This window comes from Centruroides vittatus, unplaced genomic scaffold (assembly GCF_030686945.1).
Source record: "Centruroides vittatus isolate TY-2023 unplaced genomic scaffold, ASM3068694v2 scaffold_386, whole genome shotgun sequence".
Taxonomy (NCBI): Eukaryota; Metazoa; Arthropoda; class Arachnida; order Scorpiones; family Buthidae; genus Centruroides; species Centruroides vittatus.
Window position 1 is genome coordinate 160,479 of NW_027122706.1, and position 12,231 is coordinate 172,709.

Below are 12,231 nucleotides of genomic sequence, written 5' to 3' on the forward strand. Positions count from 1 at the left end.
ATTGACATAAACATTTATTATCGAAATAATTTCAAATTTACCATTATTATTAAACTGTGTATATTTTAAATATATAATATATAAATTACGAACAATATGGGATTATTTATATTTACCCTTCGAATCCACAATATATCTTATCGGACATACTTCCGAATCCATAAAACGTCGTCTGCCACAAATCTGATCCCGCACTTATAGCACGAGACACCTCTCGCTTCTGATTGGTTAATACAATTTTCTTACTATTTAAAATTTTAATTAAAAAATTTTAAAAAATAACATTTAAAAAATTGTTCGAAATAATTTTTAAATTAATTATTTAATATTTTTTATTTGTTTCATAAACAGATTATATAAAATCAATTTTTTTCCTATCATTGAAACTTTAAGTTTTAATATATAATAATAAATGATAATATACATAAATAAAATAATAACTGGGAAATAGAAATAATATTAAAACTACAAAGTAATAAAAAGTTACTAAAAGCTGGGCATTGTAGAAAAAGTAAAGATCAAGAAACTGGAAAAGGGAAAAAGAAAACGTGAAAGAATCAGCCGCCCAGTTTAAGATAAGAGAATATCAATGTAACGCTATCTGTTCATTTCACAACTGTATAAATCTCTGTATACATATGAACTGGATTAGATTAAGTTTTCTTGGTCACGTAATGCGGTTAAGTTATTCACTATACGTGAACACCCTTAAACACTTGTCATATTGTTTATTACTTTCATACTTATGTGAATATTTTCATAAACAGAATTAAATAATTTAACAAAAAGTTTCCTTTTTTAAATTATAGCTCTCGTTATTGATGATAAATATTCCGTAGATAAATATTTATCAACCAGATAATATTGTTTAACTACACGAAAAAATGCAACTATAACGGGTGCAGTTAAATAAAAAACAGAGATAATATAAAAACTATAATTTTTAATTATTTTTTTTATAAATTATAAATAATTTTACTATAGAATTTGAATGGTAAAATAACGCTATGAAAATAATACAGAATACATTATTTTCCGAACTTTTTATTTAGAGATTTTTATTGCAATACTGTACTATTTAAATAGTGATAACGTTTTTATATTTAAAAAAAAACATGAATATTCTTAGAACGTGTATGAAATAGCTAAAGTATTAAAAATTTTAATATTTTTCTTATAAATCAATTAAATAATAATAGTAGTAATATGTGTTTATTAATGAAATATGATAGTTTATTTTTATTTAAAATATATACGTTTATTTATATTAATTTAATATTTAAATTGGAATAAAAATACAATTATTACGAAAGGATTATATTAAATATATAAACATTTTTATATCAAAATTTTAATTGAAAAATGATGAAAAGCATACAGGTATACCTCAAGTTACGTCGTTCCTGATTATACGTCGTTTGTCAAAAAAGTATATGGAAAAATAAAAATCAAGTTTAAGTCATTTTATTCGACTTTAAATCCGTCCGTCACAAACATTGAAGTCGTAATATCACTAGAAAAGCGTTGAAAGCACATCATATCATATTAAATGAAATCATATTAAAATACAGTAGAGCATCGATTATCCGACTCCCGATTAACCGGCTTATCGGTTAACCGACCGCGTTCTAGTCGGCAAATTCAAATGTCCGCTAGTGATGTGGCGCTACAATATTTGGTTATGTCTTGGCTACTTTAATATTATTTTTGTTAAATTTTTGCATGTTTTAGTTGGCAGCACTGGCTCGACCATGAAAGGGAGGCTAGTATTTAAACCAGGCCTAATACACTATACTAATGTATTTTTTCATACTTTTCGGTTATCCGACTTTTCAGTTATCCGACCAACCCCAGTCCCCAATTACGTCGGATAATCGATGCTCTACTGTATGTACTGTACATTTACAGTATATGTTAATATAATCATCATAAATCCTAGAGAACGAAACACGAAAACATCTATGTTTCTGTGTTGTCGTCTTATTTAGCCGTCTTTAAGTGCTCATTATTGGCGTTTAGTTACGACGTAAGTCGAAACTACGACTTACGTCGTAACTACACAAGTAAATTCGACTTACGTCGTCTCTCCTGGAACCAATTACCGACGTAAGACGAGGTATACCTGTACTTCAAAACTTCCGCTTTTCGTCAAAATGATGTCATATTTGAGAGGCAAAAAAAGTATTTTATACAAAAATAATTTAAATTTGATATACCGGTAATAGTTTTACAATATTAAAACTTCGTTAAAAATATTCTGCAATGAGCGATAAAGTATGATATATTAACAAAAAACATAATTACCTCGTATATCAATATGACCAATCTTTTACGATCCAAAGGACAGTCAATTTAATATAATGAATGCTCCGAGCTATTGATAAAAATCTAACATAAATAATTCATATTGTAATATAAAACTTAATTTTATATAAATATAAAATAAAATTATATTTGGAAGAAAGTATAATAGCCTAAAACAAATTCACTTGATTATGAATTGATTACACTAAATATAAATTGCAAAACTTCTTGGAAATTTTTTTTCTGTCATAGAAAAAGTTCCGGTACATATAATTTTTATTTCAAATTAAATTCTTGAATAATTTTCTTTTCTATTAAAAATAATCTGACGTAAGATTCGAAAGAAAAATTATCAAATTTATTTTTCATTTTAGATTTCAGTTTTAAAACAGGAATTATACATGAAGCTTATTTAATATTGTAGAAGTAGATTATAATGTATATAGGCCTAAAGGAATGTAGTTTTTAAGATCTCTGATATATTTAATAATCCCAAAACAATGGATTTACTCAAATATTATAGCCTAACTGTAATATGAAATTAGTAATGTCGCCCCATCTGATTCTATAGTAAAATATATATAGGCTACATAGAAAAGTTAATATCATATATAGCCTAATTCATATTTTGTAAAATTACAGAAAGATTCATAAAGCTGAAATGCAAGATGTGTGCCAATGCCATACTTTAGATTTTCTACATTAAGCCTACTAATAACTTTTAACATCAAAATTAATGATATATTGTCTCAGAAACATATGATGTTTAAAATTTTTCATTGTTTCATCGTCCTAATTTCTTTTTTATTCAGCTGCGAAAATATACTCATTGACCCATCAATTGCAAAATTTACATAAAATTAAATTGAAAATTGCTCACGAGATGGCGATACAATTGACGAAGATGCGTATTAGGAAACTGTTTCAAATGCTATAACAAATAAAACATAAAATGTTAATTTTTATTCATTCCGTAAAATGTAAAAAAAGAAAAATTTTTATATTGAAAATTATTATGGCTTATTAAATGTTATGTATCTGTAATCTAATTGATTTATTGACACAATTGAAATTTGAAAATGAGAAAGTTTAAGTATAGAAATATGGAATAACTTATGTGTCAAGTAGTAAAATTCTATACAATAGAATAATTCTAATTCTGAGTACAATTTTCCAACTGTTTATTCAATACTTTCATTTCAACACTCAAGGCGCAACAAGAACTTTACTATTTGTAATTTAATAGAATCAATTATAAATCTAGCGGGACGTAAATGAACGCATCTATATATAGTACTTACTTTATCGAACTGAAACCAAACCTGATATTTCAATGGAAAATTAATCCTTTAATATTGCTGTATATACTGTATTTTTCAGCTCAGCAGGAGCTGAAAGTAGCATATGCTATACATAGGTAGAGATAGCAGGAGTATAGTCTATGTTCTGTATTGTTCTATATATATAAAAAAGTTATATAATATTACAAAATATAATTAATATCATTTTATAAATATTTTATGCTCAATATTTTTGATAAAATACTCTTTGAATTTAATTTCATTATTTAAATCTGTGTAAAATTTATAGTTTAATATCCCCAGAAAATATTCAAATATTCCAAAATGAAAGATATTTAAATATTTTAGTAATAAAGTAGTAATTAAAGAAATTATATACTTGAAACAAATTGACTTTTATCTTCGGTGATATTCATCTTTAATGATATTCTAGTCACGATCATTTCGTGGAAAACGAACTAATCATTACAGTAGTTTCCCGGAGGACTAGCTTCCTAGCCTGTAGGCTATTTGTAGGTATTACAGCTTTGCATGCTTCTTTTCCTGTAATTTTTATAACCTGGTCAATATTATTACTTTTTCAGTAATTTATTCACGAATAACGGAATCGTTAAAAGGCAAGAGTATTTTCTAAATGAAATGAAGTGAATTGAATAAATATTTTGAAGTCAATGGTTTATAACATTTACTATTTTAATACAGTAATCTTAACAGTAATAAAGTGTGTGTGTGATAGAAACACTGCAAGGTTGAAAATAACACGGAAAAAATAAAATAAAATTTGAGCATTTATTAAGATTTTTAAAATATTAATTTGAATTATATTATTATAAATTTAGTGTGAATATATTTGAAGATTAGTCGCTGTGTAGAGCCTCCACATAAGACACAAGAGACCATTATCAATAATAAGATATCCATTGATTTCGTTTCCCATACTGATCTGATAGATAAGGAGGAATAAACATAAAATTCATATATTTACATTATCTTTTAAGTATGCATTCAATAGATATTCGATTGACATATTTGACACTTCAGCAATAAATTGTAAATAAAAAAAATTTAAAAGAGAGCGAATCGAAATTCGATTGGTTCAGAGCGTACCATTTTTAAATATCTCTTACCGTGACTGGTTGTCTGGTTATGTTTTCGAACGTAGACCGAGTGACGTTAACACATTTCCCGCCGTCTGTGCAGCTGCACGAAAATGCCTCCGACAACTGATGATCATAGCTTTAATAGCTAGCAACGAATAAACCTTGTTGAATCTGGTGATTAAACTCATACGTCCCAATAGAATTTATAAGAATGAATTTCATCCGTGACAGTGTATCGCAGGACACGTGGTACTTAAAAGAAACATTGTCATTGTATCTAAATTCGGTTTGGAACTTATTTGGGATTGAAGATGACAACAGTGAATTTAACTGGATTAATGGAAGATATAACACGTGGATATTTTCATTAATTGCTTCTTGTATTGTCGGACTTAGTGGGATTGTTCCATTATTAGTTGTAACTACAGAATGTGATTCTACTATTGAACATGCCAGAGGTAAGATAATATTTTCCTATTATCCTTTATTATCAAAAATTTGATTCATATCATACATTACATATATATTTTTTCAGTGAACAAATAATGTTTATAATGGAGTTTGGTTCATTATTGGACATCCTTTATTTAGACATGATTCATTGCTAACTATTGAATTGAGCATTTTCCATTTACACTATGGCCTTCAGTTTTTGTTAAATATTACAGACCTTTAAAATACTTGAATTTGAATTTATATTTAACACAACTAAAAGTATTATTTAACTTACATATTATAAGTTTATAATATAATATAATATAATAACACCCTACAAATGTAAAGTGACATAATTTTTTATAACCAAATACAATATTTAAATATATATTTAAACAACAATTAAATAAAAAAAGGCATTATTGTATGAATTTTTTTTATTTAATTCACATGTTTAAATATATATTTAAGAATATAAATAAATGTTTAAAGGTGAAGGTCATACTTAAATCTTATAAAAATAAACATTTCTGTTTAATTATTAAAACAAGTTAATTATAAAACTAAAATATTGAAAAATATAGTAAATAATAATAATAATAATAATTCTAAAAGTTGAACTGTTTTAACATTCATATTTTAGAATAGTATCTACTGTTATCTTTTATATTATTGTAATTTAAATAGTGTAAGAATGTTTAATAATGATAATGATAATGAATGAATGAAAATCATAATTGACTGTTCAGTTTTTAACATGTAACTGTTGTTTATATATTGTAAGGAGAAAAAATTCATCTTAGATATAATTTATATATCAATATATAATTATCATATTTGCATAGGACAGTGGTTCTCAACCTTTCTGAGGCATGTAACACCATTTGTATACTTTTTATTACATAGAGCATTAGCATCAAGGTGTTCAAAAATTGATATGCAATTCTCAGGAAACATTAAAGCAATTAATTAATAAACTTTAATATATTGAATAAAATAGAAACACATTATTACACAAATATAGCAATGGAAATAAATTTGAATAAAAACTTTAAAATCTTTTCTTTCCTGACACACTTGAGGTAGGTTTGCGGAACACTGGTTAAGAACCACTGGCATAGGGAATAAAGTAGGATAAAAGAAAATATGGGTGAAAGTCCATCCTTCATACATGGCACACACCATGTACAAAGGATGGACTTTTACCAACATTTATATTTATTTTACAATATTTAATAAAACTATCAAAATCTTGATTTTATTTTGTAAATAATATACTTAACATTCAGATGTCTACAAAATTAAAAATTTTAATAGAAAGTTTTAACTTAGAATATTTTGAATATTGTTTATTTCTTAATTATCTGTTTTTCTTTTGAAAACTTTAAATTAAGTTTTTGAAACAATAGATATTTGAATTATTTGTTTCTATAAATTTCTTATATTTATTTATAACTTTTATTTTATTTTAGACAGAATTTGTATTTAGTTAATATAGATTATACAAAAATTTATTGTAAATATTAAAAAATTACTTATTTTATATTAATAACCTCATTGTGTAAATTTAGCTTATTTAATAAAATAAAATAAAAATAAAAGATTTATTTTTATTTGTTTTATCCATTTACATGAAGCTTAGATTTTCTGTTATATATCTTTTTAGTTTTATAAGAACTAAATTTCTAATTTTATTTCTCATCAATTTATTATTATTTTTTAATATAATATCCAAATGATATATTCTAGATATATCTAATGTATGTTACATTTTTGAACTCTATTAAAAATTTAAAATTTCAAGGATAGATATATCTTACTGTATATACTACTGTATTTTATACAAACACATAAGTAAATGAGTGGCATAACAGCAATGTATATATTTAAAACTTTACATACATTTGTAAAATACTAAATAAAGAAAAAATTTCAATACTTATTACAAAATATATTGTAAAATTAGCAAATGATATAACTTTATGCAAATTGCATAAAATGCTTCTAACTAATCCTACACAAAATCACTTAGTTTAAAATGTTGTTGTGAAAAAATCAGTTCAATTTCATGATGACTACTTTCAGTATATTAAAGGACTAATTCATTTTATGTAAGTGACTGTAAGAACCATAGAGGAAGTTATCCAATTCATCAAAACATAAGTGAATTTTATTGATAATCACTTGTTACAAATCAAGAAAATTTTAGTTTTGTAATAGATATGCCATCATTAATAATTTAATATTGTGATGAAATTTATAATAGTAAAAAGTAAAAAGATTTAGTAAAATTTAGTTATGCTAATATTTATGCCAATGAAGATAGAAAAATTGTTTAGTAGGAATCTTTGTTAAAATCATAAAAATAAAAATATGAATATGGAAAAATTAAAGACAGTATTACAAATGCTGAAAAAATATAAATTTAATCAATACAAAATGATAATCTATAAAGAATCATAAATGTGAAAAAAGAGATTATGATGATTAATTTTTTCTGTAAATGATTAAGATTCTAACTGAAACAATAAGTTGATTTATTTGCAAAGATGATCTTTCTTTTTTATTTTATCTTCTTGATTGCATCAACACACATGATTTAATCAAAATACTTTTTCTGAAGCAAAAATAAAATGTTTTTTTTGATTGCAAGGATCTTTGCTATACAATGCTGATAGTTATAGCCCATAGCTACAACTGTCAGCATTTATACATTTTTAGGAAGATTAGTTGAGTAGCCAAACACATGTCATTTTTTATTATTGATTGCTACCTCAGTAAAATAACATTCCAGGGTATATATTTTAATTTTTGCATTTCAAATCTGGTCTTCAACACTGGTTATTCATAAAAGAAATAAAAGAGATTTTGAATGTTATGTATTTTAATATTTAAAATTTTAGAGTATTTTGTGCATAGCTGTATGTTGATGTTATATATGAGGAACTTTTAACAGCAGGCATAATTACATCGTTTGGATTATCTGAAATTCTAACTCTGAAAGATAATGTACCAAATTCTGATTTCAAGTCAGAGTAAGACATTTATGGAATAAAAATCATAAGCTTGGTTTTTCCTAAACATAATAGCTGAGAAATGTTGTTTAGAAGTACTGAATAGTATTGTATTTTTATTGAATTTGTTATTTGAATGTTTTGTTATCAGTAGCATAGCTAGGGTAGAGCAAAGATAGTAATCTATTCTGGGCAGTGTTTATGGTCTACTGCAATATAAAGGAAAGTTTGTTAGAATAAGACAAGATACTAGACACAGTTTTATTTTTCCATGAAAACACTACTTATTGTCTGAAATTATTAATAATGATGAGGATTCTGTTTCCTCATTGATCATCATACCTATTTAAGCACTTAGTTTTGCTTTAATAATAAAATTGGTAATAGTGTCCTAATTTTTTCAAAGGTTTTCCTTATGGCTAAATGTTGCTTTCACTTTCTTTCTACATATGTTTCATGTGTATTATGTTGTTTTTGTTCTTTGTAGAAGGTTGCAAACTCAAGGACTGCCCCATGTAGCACAAACCCTAGTCATGCCACTAGTTGTTATTCATTTTATTGAAATTCACAGTATTTATTTTCAACTGGATCTTGTTCATTTTTATAAAAGATAATCATGATTGAGTTTGAATATCCTAAAGAAATTAAATCTTCTTCAATAATTTTTTTAATTAAAAATGCTAGAAAATGTATGTAATGCTTTTTAAGCTTAATTTTATTTTACATTTAAAATTTTTTTACTAGTAACTTAATTTTAAGTAAAAATATAATTGAACTTAAAAGATATCTCTGACAACTTAAAAGACTAATATTGTTTCAGTGCAACAAGGATATTGAATTAGATTATCTTATTTAATTTTGTATTTAAATTTAAATGTTTGTATATTAAAAGATTATACTGTAGATGAACTAACGTAGACTTTGTCCTTTGCTCTCATTGTCCATTTTAAATGTTATTGTTACAGACAAGTAATGGTCGTTGAAAGAAATAGATCTGATGTTAAATTCTATAAGTGTCTTAAATAAAAAGATATATACAAAATTGTTTAAAGGTTAAATGAAAATTATAGGGCATTGAACTGAAATGATCATAATTTTTTTTCAATTTACATTATTGTTCTAAAATATTTTATAATAATTGAAAGATATTTATAATTTTTGTTTAAAAAAATTATAAATAAACCTGAATCTAGCCATATTATTATGCAATGAGTCACATGATTATATTTATAAATTATAAAATTTAAATTTTTTAGTAAATATATCATATTGATATCAGTTTGCTTTTGGTGTTTCCTTTATTGTCTCAAAAAGTATTCTTGAGAAATTTTAATCTTTTTTTAACTCATAAAAATTATGGCAAAATAAAATTTGACATAAAGAATTTCTTAAAACATATTTAAAATGTTCTTATTGATAATATATTAAATTTCAGCTTTCTCAGATGTTTATATTTATATACTTTTATACTTTTATTTTTATTTTGATATGAAAACTAATATTTAAGTTAGTTGTATTTATTTTATTTTTTCCTAAATTGTGCTTTAAATATTTTTGACATAGGCCCTAGCTTGCACTGTTTCCCTAAAAATTTAGATTTATTTTTGTTCCATTTTTCCAGCAATATTCATTTAGATTCATTTTAATTCATAATTTCATCTTTTCAGACAAAATTTGCAATGATATCATATATCTTTAATTGGATGACTTTAATCTGATGTTGGAAATTGGCATCAAAGTAATAATTTATATTTATTATGAAACAATTAAAACTGTGATTTTATTGTATATGAATGTCTAGTTTATTCAGTATACATTCAAAACTAAATTTTATCTAATTTTCTTGCTTTAAAAATATCTGCATTTAAAATTATTTGCATTATTTCTTCTTTTGGAAAATAACCTAAATTCTGTACTCAATGTGCTACTTAGGATATTAGGATATTTTCCAAAATTTATGAGTATTCTAAATACTTTTTCAAAAAAAGATGCAGTGAAGGAAACTTTGGTATATTCTATAATAGGGAAGAATGCTTCAATTGTTAAAGATGGCATATAAAACTATTAGCCTAATTCAAATACTGTTATAGTAACCTAAATACAATATCCCAATAAAAATTTTCGACAGTTTATAAATTGCATTTCAAGTTCATATATTTAGGAAGATGGTCATTTTTTAATTTCATCTATTGACACTAATAAATTGTTAGTAAGTAGCAATATTTTGATAAAATGAAAACTCTGAAGATATTGAAATATTTAATTTATTTTTCAAATCAATCCATATAAATTTAAATTAATATGGGGCTGTCCATAAATACATCCACACTAGAAGGGAAAGAGGGGTTATGACAAGTTGAACAAGGGGGGGCTGAACTTTAGTGGATATCCATTTTATTTCATTAAATTTTATACAGTTTATGCATTTTATATTTATTTCAAAATTTCTTATATATTTTGTTTCTACTTATTATATCTATCATTCATAAAGTGATAGGGTTTTAAGAGGGGTTGAGTTTTTTGGACGTCCAAAGAGGGGAGGGGTTACGAAAACTTAGACAAACTGGGAGAGGGGAGGAAAAATTTCAAGAAAAATGTGGACGAAATTTATGGACAACCCCTATTAAGAGATAATAAATTTAGAAATGTCCTTGCAATAATCTTTATGGATTTTTTTATAAGCAATAATATAAGTTTATTTACTATTAAGATGTAAATATGATGATGAAGGCAATGTATACATTAGATATTGATACAGTTATCACTACTGTCTAGCTGCTTTTGTTTCTCATCATACTCATATGATTAGAGATCACCTCTCTGGATTTTTGTACTTTATCAATAGTCTCTGGATCTTATGATAATTTCTCTGGGTTGCATTGAGTTTAAATTTTACTAAATAAAATAATAATAAAATTTTTAAGTATGTTATTCACTTCATAATAGTTGTCTCTGTCTCTCTTTTTTCCCCCTGCATGTACACACACAATATTCTTCAGGATATAACATGAATATGTAAACAATTTAGATTTAATGTGTTGAAATTTGTTATATTATTACTATTGCCTATCCAAAGTGCACCTGGATTCTTTAATACATTTGCACAGCTCTGTTCCTATATCCAGATTTATCCACCGTATTGAGTAAAATCCAGGATAAAGCTGCTTGTACGTGACCAATAGAGTATATGTGGTGATCATGTGACTAAAGTAGTCTTTGGGTTTACAGTATTTCAAGATTCCTTATTACAAGTATTTGAAAAAAGAGTAGTGACCTATAAAACTAGGAAAGAAAATATATTGAAAAAAAGAAAAAAAACTGATACTCTAAGTGAAATATAAATAAAAAGTGCAGTATTACAAAGTAATGAACAAGATATGATTCAAATAAAAAATTATTTATATGATTATATGTATTATTTAATTTTAATTTTAAAAAATTAGTTATAAATTGAATACTTTAATATATTTTTTGTATAAATTTTTTATCTTTGAATTTGCTGTACATTGCTAAATGAGGAAAAATAATAAAGTAAAGCAAGCTTTGCAAATGCAGCTCCATTGTACTGTACTGTACATGAAATTAACAATGAGAATAAAAACTTATACTGTTGTACTTTACAATTTTCAAATGCTTGCATCTTTGCAGCTACACATGTTTTTGTTTTGTGATAGACAAGGTTCCATAATTTTTGTTAAAGAGAAATATTTAATTTTTGTTATGTCAGGTTCCACCACCAGGGTTTGTTATGTAGTTTACACACCGTAAACACTGCCACATGTTCCTCACCCCCTTTTGTTCCCACTTTCACCATATACAGTCTTAAAATAAAGTCTCTGTCTTCTAATTTCGAGTCTCTTTATCAATTTTGGAACAGCAATCTTGGAATTTACCCTAATTATGGATTTTAAAAAATGTAGGACATCCAGGACACTTATGACTTTAGAAAAGAATAAAATTAAATCATATACTGTGGGTGATCGGTTAATGAACAAATTGGATAACGAACACTTTTGCGAAATATTTTTATGTTGGACAATGAACACATGTTCGGTTAACGAACACCTCATAGAACAA

General features: G+C 25.1%; 2 protein-coding genes across 6 annotated transcripts in view; one reads left to right on the plus strand and one right to left on the minus strand.

Moving 5' to 3' along the window:
- LOC136988925 (N-acetyl-D-glucosamine kinase-like) overlaps positions 1-4,820 on the minus strand; it is a 37,598-nt gene extending 32,778 nt beyond the window's left edge. Inside the window, exons 1-2 of one of the 4 annotated variants that reach the window (XM_067286945.1) lie at positions 4,733-4,820; positions 117-245 (exon numbers count right to left, since the gene is read on the minus strand). In XM_067286945.1, the coding sequence (XP_067143046.1) occupies positions 117-148 (32 nt within the window). In that variant the 5' untranslated portion in view covers positions 149-245; positions 4,733-4,820. Of the gene's footprint in view, positions 1-116; positions 301-2,304; positions 2,375-4,732 lie in introns of those variants that run through there. The other 3 variants (XM_067286946.1, XM_067286943.1, XM_067286944.1) reach the window with 3 other exon arrangements.
- Positions 4,821-4,916: 96 nt separating this feature from the next.
- Zip99C (Zinc transporter Zip99C) overlaps positions 4,917-12,231 on the plus strand; it is a 50,852-nt gene continuing 43,537 nt past the window's right edge. For both annotated transcript variants that reach the window (XM_067286941.1, XM_067286942.1), the window contains exon 1: positions 4,917-5,163. In XM_067286941.1, coding sequence (XP_067143042.1) covers positions 4,917-5,163 — 247 coding nt within the window. The remainder of the gene's footprint in view (positions 5,164-12,231) is intronic.